Below are 17,772 nucleotides of genomic sequence, written 5' to 3'. Positions count from 1 at the left end.
GGAGGATTATTTCAAGTTCCAGGTCAACCTCAACTGCATAGTAAGACCTTGCCTCAAAAAACAAAACAAAACAAAACAAAAAAAGCCAACATAGACCAATAATACCAAACCAACCACAAAATAAAAACTGGGGAGAGCCCAGATTTAGCTCAGTGGTTCCACCACCTGCCTCACAAGTGCAAGGGCCTGAGTTCATCCCTGATACCCCCAAAAAAGGGGGGGACATTTTACTTAATGGGGTAGATATGCTATCCATTCCCAAGTTCATTCCAATGGGGGTTCATAAGGACAACTGTCCTCTCTGGCGCAGTTAGTGCGTTCGCTACACCTAGCAGTGGGCAGTCATATTTCATCCAAAAGAATAATATATTGCTTCATAATCATTCTTGATTGTTTATAAAGTAATCTGTAATATTTTGTATTCTTCATGAACCAAGGATAACTCAAGTTTTTGATTCATGGTTTGGGAAAGCAAATGAATCTATCCAGATATTTTTCATGTATGCATCAAAAGAAATTTTTTTTCTGGTATGTAATGTTTTAAAGTTTGAGCCAGCCAGGTGTGGTAGCACATGCCTATAATTCCAGTATTCTGGGAGGCTGAAACAGGAGAGTCTCAGGGTCGAGTCTAGACTCAGCAACTTAGTGACTTTGCAAGACCGTGTCACAAAACAAAACAGGCCATGGACGTAGCTCAGAGCAAATCCCGGAGTTTAAGAGTTTACTCCTCAGTACCACACACACACACACACACAAGGAAAAAGTTTAAGACAGAACAGAATCAATAAAAACTGGACGCAATATGTGCAGCCACGTTTTTAAAGATACTGAACACCAGTAGACCGAGGGCAGTGAATCTTGTGCTCTGTGATAGCCCCAGTTTACCGCACTGAGAGCCTCTCCTAGGCTGCAGCACAGACAGGGTGAACGCACCCAGCCTGGTGGAATCCTTAAGTAATGACACAGGGTCTGGGGGAAGCAAAAGCGTAGTGCTAGAGCTGGCAGCACAGACCTGGGGAGAGGAGAGAGCTGGCAGCAGTAGCTCCGGAGAGCAGAGACAAATGTCCTCTGAGTGTTTAAGTAAATTCTGATCATACGTGTGAGACAACAGCCTGACTCCGAGGAAAGGATCACTGAGTGCATTAGAGGGAGTTTTATTGCTCCCAGAGGGCACGAGAACAGTCACGTTCTGTCCACACCACAGGGGGGAACCCTCTTCACTCACACTGGACAGCATGGGTGGAAGCCCTCTCCAGAGGTGGGAAGTAATTAGCCCTACACTGAGCTTGTTCCTGTCTTGCAAAACAAGTTAAGAAAGACTTGAAAACATCACACGATTTCCGAGTAACTGTTTCAGGAAAATAGCCCAAGAAAATGTTAAAAACAGAACTACAACAACAACAACAATAACAAACACATCTTCTCTCTCTCAAAAAAAAACCTCAGCCAGGCATGGTGGCGCACACCTGTAATCCCAGCACTCAGGAGGCTGAGGCAGGAGGATCGCTGTGAGTTCGAGACCAGCTTAGGCTACATAGTGAGTTCCAGGTCAGGATACTACATAGTGAGACCCTGTCTCAAACAAACAAACAAACAAAAAGCCTCCCCAAACTTTTAATACTTGCATTTCTAACACTACCAATATGGTTCATGACACTTTCGGTAAAGTGGTAAATATTCAATGACTATTGTTTTCTTTTCCATTATTAAAGTTTTGTGGTTTGCTTTTTTTTATTTTGCTCATGTTAACATTTTGGAGTGACATTTCATGACTGTAGACGTTTATGAAGTAAGACCTGATGTTTTGATACATTAAACAAACAACACATGGAGTGACTAAATATATTCTATGTGTAATATATATCACCTCACTTACCTAGTAAGTTTGGACTTTACCCTTTGCTATCTTGGAATATACATTATTGTTGGCGGTCGTCACCATGCTGTGTAGTGGAGTTAAAAATATGCTCTACCTGAAATGCCATACCTTTTTTTTTTTTTCTGGTACCAGGGATCGAACTCAGGACCCTGAACTTTGGAGGCAGGCATAGTGCTACTGAGCCAAATCCCCCACCCGCGTCATACCCTTTAATAAACAGCTCCTCACCCCTAACTCCATTAATCCTCTTCCCCTGGTAACCATCAGTCTACTGTCTACCTCTGAGTTCATCTTTTTGTTTGTTTGTTTTGATACTGGGGATTTACTGTCTACCTCTGAGCTCATCTTTTTTTGTTTGTTTGTTTTGGTACTGGGGATTGAACACGGGCCCTTGTGCTAGCAAGGCAGGCGGTGGAACCACTGAGCTAAATGCCTGGCCTCGAGTTCATCATTTTTATTATTTATTTAACCTTTTTTTTTGGGGGGGGTGCCAGGATCAAACTCAGGTCCTTGGGCTTGTGAAGCAGGCGGCGGAACCACTGAGCTAAATCCCTAGCCCTTAACTTTGGTTTTTTGAGACAGGTTCAGGCTGGACTTGAACTCACTATGTAGCTCACGTTGGCCTCAAACTTGCAGTGATTCTCCTGCCTCAGCCTCCCACGTGCTGGAATTACAGCCATGTGCCTTCACACCCAGTGAGTTCATCATTCTTAGATTCCAAAAAGAAGTGATTTTATTATTTAATGAATTATTTATCTTCTGTGCCTCCTTGTAGTAATTTCTTTTTAAGTGAGGCTTATTTAATAGCAATGGATGCACTGGGTGTGGTGGTGCACACCTGTGATCCCAGCCCTCGGGAGGCTGAGGCAGGAGGATCACTGTGAGTTCGAGCAGCTTGGGCTACCTACTGAATTCAGGGATGGTCTGAACTACAAGGCAAGGCCCTAGTCTGAGCTCAACACTTGTTTTGCAAGACAGGAACAAGCTCAGCCTAGGGCTAATTACGCAAAAAACAAAAACACTGAAAGCACTACTGTGTCAACAAGTAGCACTCTGTAGCAAGCATTGGATAGATTTTCTTTGTTAATACTACATTTCCTAACAGGCTGCAGTTCCGCCAGAAAAACAACACAGCAACATCAACAAAATAAAACACACACACACACACACACACACACACACACGCACGCCCTCATATTTGTAAAGTCTGAAAAGTCAACCAACTGAAAAGATTTATATTACATGAGCAGAATGAGGAAATGGTCTTAAAAAAAATATATATCTATATATATATCAGTAGGAAACCGAGACAATTCCGTAAGCATTTGTATGTAAGGAAAGTGAATCAACTTCCGGTCCAAGAGCATGGCATGTGGTTTGAGCAGCTCATTTCTTTGTAATCCACACTCCTTTGAAAGCTGCTGAAGCAAGGCTACAGGCAGGCTGTAGTCATCAGATTCCCAGCAACAGTCAAATCAGTCTCCACCCAGACCCGAGTTTTTTGTGTCGTGGATTGGTTCATTTTCCTACTATTTCTCCCCAGCTCCTAAGTTTCAGGACTTTTGTGTTGCATGGAGAAGCCAGGTAGCCACAGTCCCAAATTTGTGTTTCTTTCCTTAGATACTTCAGCTCTGCTCACATGGCAGAGCAGTATATTTCTCATTCCACGTTCAGAAGCGTTTAGCGAGGCTGCAGCATGCTCTATGCCAGGCACAGGCGGCGGGTAGGAAGGAGTGGACAAAAGCTTGGATGGCACACGATGAGCACTTGCAGATTCAAATGCCTTTTTAGTACACATGGCGCGTAGGGTGACCAGATGTCTGTAACATGGCCATGAGGTCGCTCTGTCACTGTCTTACCAGATTAGCTGAGGAAGTTCTTGTGGGGCAGATCATCCTGAGAAGCAATGGAATGGGTCAATACACGGCCCTGGTTCGAGTGAAGCAGGGATTCTGGTTATGGTGATATGGCTGCGCCTCCGATTTGCCCTGGCTCAGAACCCTGAAATTTGCATTTGATGCCTCAAGAGCTACAAGTTTCTAAGTAAATACAATCGTGAGCTATTTCACTAAGTACATGGGCTGAATTGTGAATCCCTTCACAGTTTGTTACAAAGGGCAGAGAGGTTCTTTCCTGCCTGAGCATTTAGGCCAGTGGGGACCACCTGCGCATTCAGGTCTGGAGAAGAAGGGGCGAGACAGAGGCTCGTTTCTCAGCTGGCCCAGGCCTCTGGAAGCAAGTGAAAGATGTCCCCGAGGACCCGAAGTCCTTTGTCACACGTGTGGGGAGGACTTTGTTAAGGCTGGGGGCTGTAAACTTGAAGGTGGTGTAGTGAATCGCTGAGAGGCACGAGTCAGGGATCTCATTAGTACCTGTGGGCTGCTGGAGCCTGGGGAAATGTAGGTGTGCAAAGCTGAGCAAAATGGTCACCTTGCCTTCGAAACTATTCACTTAAGTGAGAAAAAAACCCTTGTTGATACCGATGAGAATAAAATGCAACGTGCTTAATTTTATACTGGAAATACTACACTGGGTGCCTCACTGAGGGACATGTAAGTGCCAGGGGCCTGTATGGTAGAAATTGAGATACCTCTAAATTTTTACGAATAACAGCGTCATTTTTGAGATCTGTTTTAGATACATTTCTGACTACTATATTTGGCAGAGGGATGAGGATGCGAAGGTAAAAACTGGGACAGCGGAAGTAGGAACTAAATTTGGCATATGGTGAGTAGAGCGTGGACACTGAGATGTTTGAGGACTGTGCCCTGTGCCGTACGGGATGGCGGAAACAAGAATCGTTTATGCAAATCCCAGAATCTCTAGCAGCAGCACCATGTAGAACTTTAAAATATAAAATAGCCAGGTATGACGGCACATGCCTGTGATCCTAGTCCTGGGAGGCTAAGGCGGGAGGATCGCTGCAAGTTCCAGGCCAGCCTGCGCTACAGACTGAGTTCAAGGCCGTCACGAACTACATGGCAAGACCCTGTCTCAAAAAATAAAGAATAATAATCATAAAAAACCCTAGACGGTCTAAGTTTGAATCTTGGCTTTGCTATTTACTTGCAGTAGTTTTTTTTTTTTTTTTGGTACCGGGAATCAAACTCAGGCCCTTGCGCTTGCAAGGCAGGCGGTGGAACCACTGAGCCAAATCCCTGGAGGCTTTGCTATTTATTAATGGTATGGCCTCGGACCAAGATGTATAGTTTCACCATTTCAGTTGTTTCATCTATAAAATCACACTGTAATAACGCCTATCCTTAATGCAGTCATTCTGAATAGAAATGGTTTCATGCTAAAACGTCTTTAGAATACTGCCTCACACTCAAATACATTTGCTACCATTATTCTAGCCAGGATAACTACATGAACAGCAGTGACAGTCAGTGAGAGGCCAGGTGTCCCAGCTACTCTGGAGGCTGAATGAGGAGGAACGCTGGAGTCCAGGAGTTCAAGATCAGCCTGAGCAGCACAGTAAGACCTTGGCTGAGAAAAAAAAAAGGAACCAGACAAAGCAAACAAAAAACAAGACAGTGAGAAAACAGAAGGCTTGGTAAATGTAGAGGACAAAGGAAAGGTGGCATTCAGTTTGGGACATAAACTAGTTTCTGGCACATGGTAGTTTGTTGAATAATAACGCAAATTAGCAGATTTCTCTTTCTTTTTTTTTGTGAGCACTTAAAAAAAATCACATGCCAAGCACTGTTATAAACTCTTTAGCTATATAATCTCTGTTCCTCTAGCAGCAGAGAGAACAGATTCAGCGGCTACAGAACCCGCCTCACAAGTGCAAGGTCCTGAGTACAATCTCTATCTAGTACCAGAAAAAAAAAAAAAAAAGAATGGGGTGTAGCTCAGTACAAAGGCCTTCTGTTTCATCCCCAGTACTGCACATAAGTAAAAAATTTAAAAATTAAAAATGAAACTATTTTGTAGGGAAAAATCGTGTGTGTATTCAGTGTGTACACTTTCTTCCTTGTCATTATTCCCTAAAAGATGCAATACAGCAGCTATTTAGATGGTATTTACATCGTGTGAGATATTATAAGTAATCTAGAGATGACTTGAAACATGCAGGAGGACTGTGTAGGTTCTATGCAAATACAATGTGATTTTATATAAGGGATGTTGGAGGGAGGTATCCTAGAACCAGTCCCCCAAGGGTACCAAGGGACAAATGTATTTACTGTACCCTGTTGTGTTTTGAAAGGACACCATGACTCCCACGAACTCTGCAAGCACCTTATATGAAGCTTGAAAAAGTTTCAGTTATGGAACGGAGGTTAGCAGCTGGCATATTGTTTATCGCACTGCGTTGCATAGGAATCATATATAGAATCCTAAACCTTGCTCCAAATGCTTTGAATCAGATTTCCAAGGATAAGTCTTAGTGATCACATCTTTAAAAGTACCTGATGTGATTCGATTCAAGTTCTCCAAGGACCGTGCTTTGACGGTTCCTGGAAGGATTGGGTTAATTCAGCCCTGGAAATGGCTGGTTTAAGTTTCGCTGCAGATGTGTTATCAGCCCCATCGTTTATTAGCTGTTACTCACTATTTCATACCTGATGTTGTTAATTTTGCCGAGGACAAGCACGTAGCTAAGGGACCCTGAGACAGTGTGTACTCTAGCTCTTGCTCTGCTGTCCTTGTTTTCCACTTTGTGCCCCTTTGCCTTGATGAGGTGCCCAGCAAGATTAAATGGTCAGACTTGTTTTTAACATAAAGTAAATGTAATGGTTGTGCAAGGAGAGAGTGCTGGCTTCAAATCTTCCTTCTGCCTCTCTCAACTTTGGTTCCTACTTCTCTTTCACAAGATTGTGAGATAACATGGTGCCCAGTATTTAGTTAATCTTTTAATACCTGATGACTTTTATCACTGCATAATACACCTTTACTTTTGGAAAGAAAGCTTACACGTATTATGATATATGTAAAAGAAGAAATATCATTTCTTAGGAGTGTTCAGGAGACTGGCAAGATTAAACATGTACAAACCTGTAGTTCTTTGTGATTAATAACGCTTCTTTTAATTCAGCCCATCCCATAGCAAATTAGACATCTGCATTTGGTAAATATTTCATAATCATCTCTTATTCATTGCTCCCCCTGCTGACTAGGTCAATATGACTGTCTTAGTCACTTTTCTTATTGCTGAGACAAAAATACTTGACACCCAAAGTTAAAGGAAGAAAGTTTATTGTAGCTCACAGTTTGTGGAGGTTTCAGTTCATAGTTGGCTGGCTCCGCGGCAGGGTGGTATGGCAGAGGGCATCACAGAGGAAGAACGGTTCATGGCAGGCAGAAGGCAACAAAGCTGCGAAGTAGAGAAGCCGCAAGCAGTAAACAGCAAGCAAAAGCAGCCCCCTCTTTCTTTCCCTTATATTCTCTCCAGCTACCTACCCTTCAGGTGGGCAGCACTCACACCCAAGGCATCCTGAATCCTAACATCACATCATTAATCAATCCCAGCATCACATTCTTAATCCCAGCCTCACACACTCTAGCTCCTCCCACCTCCAAAAAGCCCCACTGACTGTGTGAGGCTTTGAGGGGACAGCTAGACACAAGACATGACAGTGACCTACTATTTTTCTTTTACGGATCAATTATTCAGCTACTGAAGCATTATTCTGACAAAAGATCTAGTAGTAATCATTGTGTGTACTTATGATTTTTCTGGGGATTATGTTGCTAAGCCAGAAACTTGTTCACTGTTCTGTTTTTTGTCTATAAAAAGAACACCTTTACAAAAAATTTTCTTTCTGCAATGTCAGCTACCTAGAAATCTTATATTACATAAAGATAATGGACCGATACAATTTTAACTCCCTCCATAATACTATCGAGGAAAAGGATTTCAATATTTTAGGTTGGAAATTGTGAAGAGTGTCTCACTTGAATTATCCAAATTAAGCTTTTCTTTTTTCCTTTTTCTTACATTTAATTTGTCATAAGGTTTCTTTCTTTCTTTCTTTCATACCCTCATCTTTACTTGGGAAAGGGAGAAGGAAATCCCTGGGGTACTGCCCCCACCCTGCTGGTCCTGGCTGGACTCTCTTTCCTCCTTCAGTACTAGGGATCGAACCCAGGGCCTTCACACTGAGCTCCATCCCCAGCTCTTTTCTGTAGTTTTTATTTTGAGACAGGTTCTCACTCAAGTCGCTAGGTTACCCAGGTTGGGCTGGAATTTAAGACCCTCCTGCCTCAGCCTCCCAGAAGGATGGGATGATAGGTGTGCAGCTGAGATGACACCCCACCCAGCTTTGACCTCTTCTTCCATGGATGAGGGATGAGGATCAGGTGGGTTTGGGGGTGACTCTGGCTACTGGTGCAGAACAGAGGTGGTCCTGGGGCATGGGCAGTTGGTGTGCCCAGGTGGGGAAGAGGCTGGTAGCATTGAGTACATGCAGTATATATAAGGTTTTTATATCTGATCAATGTGCATTGTAACAGTTCATATTAAAAGTCAGTCAAGTTTGTCTAAAATGTTAGCCTGGCTGTATAGCACATTTGACATTTTTTCCCACATGAAAAGGCAAAACAAATGAATTTACGGTAACATTTGGCCATTTGGATTATGAGAGCTATATGCCTACCCTTTTCTTTTCTTTTCTTTTATTGTTTTGGTACTGGGAACCCAACTTGGGTCCTTGTGCTTGCGAGGCAGGCGGTAGAACCACTGAGCTAAGTCCCCAGATCCTATACACCGACCTTTTTAAACCAGTTCTATAATATTTGTTCAAATGAGTCCTTTGCGTGAGACCTCTGTTCGCCCCTGTTTATCAGTTTTTCCCTTCTTCTGTAGCAGTGGATCACCTGTTTTTTGGCTCGGTAAATTGCCATTCAGAGCTGACATGTGGTCACGCGTTCCACTTTTCCTTGCAACAGGTAAGCTATGCTATATAAATTCTAAACGATGGGACAAAAACGGAAGTATCATTTGCTAACTTTCTTAGGAGATAGTCTGCTTGAATTCTTCGGCTATCTTCCTCCTTTACTCCATTTTACTTCCTTGAAACAAATGCCACTGTCTGAATTTAAAAATGAACCCTACTCCTAGACTTGGTTAAGTGAGTGCAGCCTCCTGAGAGGCCCTAAGCTAGAACCACCCAGCCAAACCACTGCAAGATTCCTGAACCACATAAACTAAGAAACAGTAAATGTTGCTCCCTTGTGCAACTAAGTTTTAGGGTTATTTGTTATATAATGATAGGTCATGACAGAAAGAAAACATTGCTTTAGCCCAGCGTGGTGGAATGTGCCTGTCATCCTGGCACTTGGGAAGCTGAGACAGGAGGATTATGAATTCAAGGCCAGCCTGGGCTCCTAGGGAAGTCAAGGCCAGTCTGGACTATATAGTGAAAAAAAATATACAAAGATGGAGGAGGAGGAGGAAAGAAAGAAAACCTTATCTTACCCCACTGTCATTTTGTGTTCTCTGTCATTGACCAGTAAGTCTAACTCTTAAGTCGCTTTTCTAGTTAAATCCTCATAGATTTGACCTAAAGTACTTTTAAGGTGCTATTCCTAGGGTTCCCACAAACTGAGAACTGGCAGAGGCCAAAGAGAACGTTGTGTCCAGTCTCCCCAATTTACACCTAGAAGTTACAGCTAACGTGTAGTGATTCCAGCATCAGACTCAGCTCTTTTGCCCTAGGTGATGCAGTGCGGACAGGTTTCTAAATTACTGTGTGTGACAGTAAGGAAACAAATAATTGCAATAAAGAATTGCACGTGATGATAAGGAGAAAGGCAGTAAAATTGAATTAAGTTTTTAGGGGATGGCCTACTCAGAGGGTATGGGCTTGCGCTGGTTGAACGGGAAATGGCATTAATGCTAACTGTGTTGGGGTTAAGAATTTAAAATGTTGCACCTGGTGCAGGGTGCCTCCCACTGGCCAGCGTGACTGAGGATGCTGAGTCGGGTCATCTGCGTCTGTGGTGCCTGTCCCTTCCCATAATTCACTGTGTCATAATCACATGTATGAGATGCAGTCCATATGCGTGACCTTTTATTCATCTATTTATTTATTTATTTTTAATTTATTTTTGGTACTGGGGATCAAACTCAGGACCCTGCACTTGCAAGCAGGTACCATGCCACTGAGCTGCATCCCCAGTCCATGCATGAACCTTTAATGAGCTCCGAGTAAAGAAAAATTGCTACAGGTATGATAGCTCATTGTTGTGAATAAGAAACACCCAGCTGCCTGGCTGGGCATAGTCCTGGGTGTGCCTCAGGGGAGGACTTACTGAAGAGGGAAGGCCCACCCTGGGGCGAGGTGGCACCAGCCAATAGGTCTGTAGCCTGAATGGAATAAAAAGGGAAAGAAGGAGCTCTTGCTTCAACTTCTTTGGAGGAGCTCCACTCTTCACTCCACCTTGGATGTTACATCCTCGTAACGCGGATTCTTCAGCCTCAGAACAACAACCCTTCAGGTACCTGATACAGACTGCAACAGGACTGGGCAGTGAGCTTCGAGTCTTTCACCTTTGACTGGATTCTTCGGGCCTCCAGTATTCAGATGGCCCTTTTCCACCCATAACTCTGCAGGCGGCTGTTGTAAGTATACCTCCTAAACAAAAGAGATGAATAAATAAAAATAGTACATTAAATCTGTTACTCTAGTGAACTCTGATACGACAGGTCACTCTCCAGAAGCTGGGACTCATAGGTCTTGTTTTTCCACTTTGAAATCTCCCTAGGTGGGCCCAGGGGTCTTGTCTTTCTTATCTCTGCCTGCTAGTAACAGACCTTAGCACAAAGGTCAAGGAGCCCTGGGGCGTTGCCCAGGTTCAGGTGAGTGGAGGGCAGTGGTCCTACAGGCCCAACAGGTCTTTCTATAACAGTTCCATACATTTCATTTTCAAGATAACCTGTGAGACAAGGACTTATTATCCCATTTCCACACCAACGTAACTGGGTCCACATCCTTGACTTTTTGATTTACTTTCTCTTTATTGCTAAAGAATCCTTTTAGACCAATTCAAGGGCCAGGGTGCAGCTCAGTGATAGAGCACATGATTAGCATGTGTGAGGCACTGGATTTCATTTTCAGCACCCACTGCCCCCCAAATTCAGTTACGAGCAAATATCAAAGTTTTGTTACAATCCTACACCCAAAGGAGAGGATCCATAGCAATCCAAAGACGTGCCTGGGCGGAAGAGGCATTTGAGGACAGGTGCATGGAACTAATCAGTTATACTTACATTTACACCAAGAAAAGATCCGTGGTTAAAGGTCACCTGACTAACTCCTTACTGACTCACCTGGGCAGTGAGTGACTCATTTCCCAGAACAGATAAGTCCTTGCTATCCTGGCAGAGTCCTTCTTACATATGTCGTCAGCCAATTCATATGTATTAATGATTTTGCTTACCACTCAGCAGCGTTCCAGATCAAATTTCCACAGTTTCTGAGGAAACTAAGTGGGCAAATAATTTTCCTATGGTCTTGTTAGGCAGCTGGGTAGAGGGATTAGAACTCAGGTTAATATCTTATGTATTAACCAAACTTTTTAAAAAGTTATTAATCAGTGACCAGGAACTCCACTTTTTCTGCCTACACGACTCCCAGGACTAAAAAAATTTTAGAGTTGTTTTTTGTAACTAGGAATATTTTTGCCCTCTTGGTTTGAGTGTTTTTTTTTTTCTTTTTTCTTTCTTCATCAGAGCTAAGGAGGAAGGAAGTAGAACTGTTGCCCAAAACACATTTTTCCCCTTCTCTTTGGACAAAGATTGAGCAATTGTCTGCCAAATTTCTTCATTGCAATAAATGTAAACCTGACAATTTACAGGAAGCTTATCAGTCTTTTGCATTCCAGAAACTCGTGATACTTTTCCCTATGACATGGTACAAACATCTGAGTTGAACTGCACTTTTTCCCTCAGGCCATACACACTGTACCCTTCAAGTCAACCCATAATACTCGAGCCTTTGATTGGAAGTCCAGGAGTTGCTGTTGACTTGGCATTATTTGCTAGAGAACAAGGTAGATATAGGCTGGGGCGCAGCCATGTGGTTGAGTGCTTGCTTAGCATTTGAAAAGCCCTGATTTCAATCTCCACTGCTGCAAAACAAACAAACAAACAAGATAGGTGGCACACAGGTATGTTCAGGAAAGGAAAGGCTCTTGTCTGTCTTGAACATTTGCCAAGAGACATAAACCACTGTATACATTATATATCTATGTTTGTAATGGCACAAACTATGATGTGTTTTGCTTGCATATTTGTGGGTTTTTTCATTTGCTTATTTTTATTTTATATTGAGATAGAATCTTGCTATCTTGTTCAGATTGATCTTGAACTCACTTATGTAGCCTAGGCTGGCCTGGAACTCATGGTGATCCTCCTTTCTCAGACTGAGATTAAAGCCTGTGTCACTACAGTTGGCTAACCTATGGTTTTATCATTATCTAAACTACTTCTCAGGCCAGAGATTTAGGTCAGTAGGCCCACTGCCTGCCTCCCAAGCTCAAGGACCTGAGTTCGATCCCTGGTACCAAAACAAAAATTTAAAAAAATTACTTCTCATCAAAAGATGATTTAAGGAATAGATATGGTTCCATATGTGGACATTTACTAACTTTATGGTGTATGTTGCATTTTTCTCAGGGAAGAAATTGAAAATTTGAGCCTCACCCAGTTGCCCATATCAGGCCAAGAATTCCTACTTAAGGAGTCAAAATGAAAACCTTTTAAAGGGAGGAAATGATTGTTGAAAGTAAGGGCTTTACGGGCATGGTGGCACACATCTGTAATCTCAGCACTCAGAAGGCTGAGGCAGGAGGATCGCTGTGAGTTCGAGACCATACTGGGCTACATAGTGAGTTTCAGGTGAGTCTCAAATACATAGCAAGACCCTGTTTCAAAAAAGAAAAGAAAGAAAAGTAAGGGCTTTAAATATAGCATGTCAGGGGTTAATTTTTAAAAAGAACTTTATGTATATTACTGAAAAGTGAGAATTTCTTTTTTTCAAAGTTCTTCCAACTTTCGTCTATTCTTGCAACAAAGAATATCTTATACCTATTATGTACTTGTTCTGGGTCCATGGATAAAGACAGATAAGCACATTACAGTGTAATGTAAAGTATTTAGAATCGCTATGAAGTGATGCTAAGTCACTTATTTAATACACTATTCTTTTGTCATTAAAATATTATGTAATGAAAGCTTAAGTCATCACAGAAAGAATGAACAGAGAGGAAACACTTGACAGATTGCTGTAGCTCCTTCAGGTTTGAGCAACATGAAACTTTGAATCTCCTCAAAGCTCCGACATTTTCAAGAATAGTAATTTGGATTTATTCAATGTCATCTCTTGGTGTCTCTGGTAATTCCTCTGAATCTTTCAAGACTGAGCTCAAGGGCCACTCCTACTGCAAAACCCTCTCTGGCTTTCTACAAACTAGAGTAAGATGCCATTCTGCACACGTCCACGGGGTGTGTACTCAGGCCCATCATGGTGTCCGTTCCATGTTTCCTGGCTCGCTCTTCCACCAGGACAGAGTATGGCAATCTCACATAGCCTTTGACTCCAGCTCCAAGGCTAACAGCACACATTATGCATTTAATCTGCTGATCTGAGCCAATCACACAGAATTGTCTTTTGAGCATAAGGTGAAGTAAGTACATGCTAGGAGGTAAGCAAGACATGGATTTAAATCCCTGGTTTTCCATCACTAGTTCTATGACCTTAGACATATCAGTGTATCTCTCTAAACAACATTTTCCTTTTCTGCTTTTCACAGCTTTATCTCAACACAACTATGCTTATGGAAATACACTCATACTGGTTAAGAGAATGCAATTTAACTTATCCTGCACAATTTCAACCGGAAAGTTGGTACATGGTTTAAGATTAACATTTTCCTTTTCTGTCAAGTGGGAAAAATAGGAGAACATGCCTCACATTATGAGGATTACACAGTGTAATTTGTGAAAAGCATTTATAATACCTGGAAAATGGTAAAACTTCAGTATGTTTTAATCATTGTTACTTCTCTATTTCCACCTATATTCTTTTTTCTTCTATTTCTTCCTTCATTCAGATTTTCCTTGCCTTTTTATTTTGGTTTTAACAGTCTCTTTTCCCTTTAAACCTTTTCCTCTTCTCAGCTCTTACAGCTTTGTATGTGTCTAACCGCTCCTTTTCTCACAGGCTGCATATTGACCCCTTCTAGGGAAGACAGTACATTGTGTAGCACCTGTGTTGCAATCTGAGGCCCTATCCTGTGATACGCAAACATGCTGTTACTGTAAAAAACAAACAAACCTGAGATATTAAGTAAGTTTATTTTGGCTCAAACTTTTGGAGGTATCAGTCTATCATTGCTATTTCCAGTGCTTTTGGACCTGTGGTAAGGGACCATGTCGTCAGAAGGGGGCAAAAACACCTGCCTCATGGCTGGGACGTGAAAAGGAAGAGGAGCGGCTGTGTCTCAATATTCCTTTCTTGGGCCTGCTCCCAGGAGTTGGAGGAGCTCCCACAAGGCTCTTCCATCCCAGGTTCCAGCTCCTTCCTATTGCAGCACCACAGCCTAGTGAGTTAGGAGACTAAGATGGGGGCTAACTAAATGTTCCAAAGATCATAAAATCCCATGACTAACAGGTTGAGCAAGTGGTTTTCTAAAAAGAGATAGTACGAACGCTGGGAAAATAAAGTTCTGTTATTTAAGCAACCTAGTATGTGGTATTTTGTTATGACATCCCTAATAAACTAATACACACTGCAACTCATCCATAATTTTATAGGTAAAAACCAATTTGGGAATAGTGTTCACTGTAATTAAATCAAAGAGTCAGATGCAGCATGCACTCTGGAAATCCACCTACTTTGGGGGTCAGTGGCAGGAGGCTCTTGAGTTCAATGACAGCGTGGGCAACTTAATGTGACTGTCGCAAAGCAAAAATTTAAAAAGCCAGGGATGTAGCTCAGTGGTAGAATGCTTATTTAGCAGGCACGAGGCCCTGGATTCAATCCTCAGTACCACAAAAATAAAGAAGAAAGGAAGGAGGCAAGGAAGGAAGGAAAACAGAAAGGATCTGAAGAAACAACCGGCGAGTATACCTGAGTATTTTATTAGCTGAGGTCCATTTGCATACAAAGTAGGCTAAAGGAAAATGAAACAGTGTAGCATTTGACATTGCATTCCAACTCATTGGCTATGTTTTCTTTGAATAATAACATCATTCTTACTTTATACTTTATCCCTAAATCCACAGTTTCCAGGAGCAGTTGTTGATTAGCTATTTTGACTGAGTGATAGTAATGATCAACTCTTGTACTGAGTTAGGACTGATGGCAACTGTTTCATAATCTCAGCATTCTTTCATTGCCGATCTTCACAACGAACCCTTTACTAGCAAAAGTGCTGTGCCACATTCAGAGGAAAAAAACCTTAGAATCAACCATTCTTGACTAGTTATCTTTTTCAGACTCCTCACAACCAGGGTTAGAAAATTCTACAGAAAAGGCCTAGGGTATTTTTCATTTGCCAGGGAATGACATTTTTCTTCCCCCTATAGCATGCAGTTTTTCAGAGGGAATGAGTGGGGAGGAGAACCTGGTCCTGGTGGTGTTTGCTTGTAATTCTAGCAGCTTGGGAGGCCGAGGAAGGAGGATCACAAGTTCAAGTCCAGCCTGGATAACTTAGCAAGTTACAAGAACCTATGTAATTTAAAAAAAAAAAAAGAGGGTGGGGTCCATTAATTCAGAGGCGCTGTAACATTTGTCACCTCACCCTACCCCTTCTTACTGGGCATTGAACCCAGGGCCCTTGCATGAGCTATACCCCAAGTCCTTTTTTATTTTTGAGACAGGGTCTCACTATGTTGTTAAGACTGGTCTTGAACTCACCATATACCCAAGGGTGGCCTTCAACTCATAGCAATCTTCTACCTCCCAAGTGCTGAGATCACAGGCCTGTGCCACCATGCCCAGCCCGTTGTTGTTGTTGGGTTTTTTTGTTTTCTTTTTTTGAGAAGAGATCTTGCTAGGTTGCTAGTTGCCCAGGCTGGGCTAGAACATATCTTCTTGCCTCTGCCCCTAGACTATTGGCTTGTAGTGTGTGCCACCTTGCAGACTTTACATGTGGGTTTTAAGTGCTCTGTCACATGCTTTATCTTGTCTCCTGATGGTGGCCAGTGGCTAGTGATCTGAGGATTTGCCTGTTGTCCTGCTTGAAGAACTCATATACAGCTGGCTGAATTGACAACCTGTGACTCAGTGACAATTCCTATCTGCTACAGTTGTAGGAACCTACGATAATGATACTACACTAATGAATGTCTCCTCTTGCCGGCTAAAGTTCAATATAAATGAATCATTTATTCTGTAGATCAGGTGATGAATTGCTACATTACCCAGCATATTGAGCCTACAGTAACAGTTTCTTTGGAAAAGAAAAATGATTCTCGGGCTTTATTTTGAATACTTTAATTTTTTTCATTTTGTCTTCTTAAATTCTGTGAAATACCCAGAGTCCAAAGTAGCTGTTATTACTCTTCAGCTGACTGTACAGCTTCAAAACTGGATTACAGCAAAGCTGTGTGTGGATGGACATTTTGGTTGTCAATTTTTAATGCGCCCGGTCCTAGGGTTATACTAATGCCCAACACTGAAAAATAGGTGGATGGGAAATGCGACATGGTATATTTAGAGTCAGTTAAAACTAGAAGCTAAATAAGTCCACCAACTTCCCTCATTCCTTCTTTCTCAACATTGAGTACTAATGGCATGGTAGAGATTGTTCTAAGCACTAAGGATAAAATAAAGTGCATGTTCAGAAGGGGTTTATTTCTCTATATAACTGGCTTATCTGAGGTCTGATTCTATACTCCAAGATAGATGGAGTGAAAGATCAAAATGAAGTAAAGAAATAAAGAGTAAGAAAATGTCTTTTGAGGGATATTAAAAAGTATAGAGGCAAAGCTCTAGGCAAAAGGGCAGAGAAAAAGCTGGGCAAAAAAACAAAACAAAAAGCAAAGGCACGGTGAAGGGAAAAACAGAGAGTAACAGACGAGGGAGATGAGTCAGTCAAGGACTTTGTATCATTGTTCCTTAAGCTTAATCTTCATAAAAATCCTAGCAAGTAGGTATTATCCCTGGTTTTTGTTTTTCTGAGACAGGGTCTTGTTATGTATTCCAGGGCCGCCTTCAACTCATTAAGTAGCCCATGCTGGCCTCAAACTCTCAGCCATTCTCCTGCCTCAGCCTCTGAAGTACCACACCTGGCTCTTCCCTCATTTTATGTAAGAGGAAAATGAGGCACAGAAGAAAGTCATGTAGGTTGTCCAAGGTCCTACTATTAGCATTTGGCAAAACCAGGTATCCAATGTTGATCTCTAGTCTGTGTTTTTAATCACTGCTCACATTGCCTGTCCGGGGGGGGAAAAAAAAAAAAAAAAAAAAAAGCACAAGTTTAGAACTCCTCAGATAAGCTCCAGAGCAAGGATTGTTCTCTCCTACTCCATCATGTTGACTGTTCACTGAGTTCTTATGTTGTCATGCATTTGTGACGGATACTAGAGATGGTGGTATCATCACACGATTCTTGCCTTGCTGTGGTTTATGGCCGTTAAGCAAAGTACCACGGGCTACCCACATCCTCAGCCTCCCTGTGTCTCCCATTTCTTTATCCGTCTAGCCACGGAGGGCTGATCATGGTGAGCTGGTTTTCTGGCGGGCTCGGGCCAGGACAGGTGACTGTGGAGAAGACAGACTGACCTTTCTCGGGGGGAGTGACCTCGTTCTCAAGTCTCTCGGTTTAAAAGGGAGGGATTTGCACCAACCCTCCCTGGACCCTGCGCCTTGCCCTCCCCGGGGCCTCGCGGATTCCCGGGGCCCTTGACTGGCAGGCGGAGGGTGGCGCTGCCGACCCGC

The 17,772-nt window shown here is 42.5% G+C and overlaps 1 protein-coding gene and 1 long non-coding RNA gene across 4 annotated transcripts in view; one reads left to right on the top strand and one right to left on the bottom strand.

Annotated features, from left to right (window-relative positions):
• Fbxl5 (F-box and leucine rich repeat protein 5) overlaps positions 1-17,772 on the top strand; it is an 81,529-nt gene that overhangs the window by 15,913 nt on the left and 47,844 nt on the right. Inside the window, exon 1 of one of the 2 annotated variants that reach the window (XM_010641868.2) lies at positions 17,477-17,555. The exons of the other annotated variant lie outside the window; for it this stretch is intronic. Within the exon in view, the coding sequence (XP_010640170.1) occupies positions 17,553-17,555 (3 nt within the window). The 5' untranslated portion in view covers positions 17,477-17,552. Of the gene's footprint in view, positions 1-17,476; positions 17,556-17,772 lie in introns of those variants that run through there. 2 annotated transcript variants of the gene reach the window in all.
• LOC104874680 lies at positions 7,160-11,333 on the bottom strand. 2 transcript variants are annotated; one of them, XR_783840.2, is made up of 3 exons: positions 11,267-11,333; positions 10,329-10,461; positions 7,160-7,199 (listed from the first exon to the last, which is right to left on the bottom strand). It is a non-coding gene; the product is annotated as an uncharacterized LOC104874680 (long non-coding RNA). The 2 variants fall into 2 exon arrangements; XR_783841.3 differs by lacking the exon at positions 7,160-7,199 and adding an exon at positions 10,041-10,193.

This window comes from Fukomys damarensis, unplaced genomic scaffold (genome assembly GCF_012274545.1).
Source record: "Fukomys damarensis isolate Sample0158 unplaced genomic scaffold, DMR_v1.0_HiC HiC_scaffold_35, whole genome shotgun sequence".
Classification (NCBI taxonomy): Eukaryota; Metazoa; Chordata; class Mammalia; order Rodentia; family Bathyergidae; genus Fukomys; species Fukomys damarensis.
Note: the sequence above shows the minus strand (reverse complement) of the source record. Positions and strands in the feature narration are given on the sequence as shown.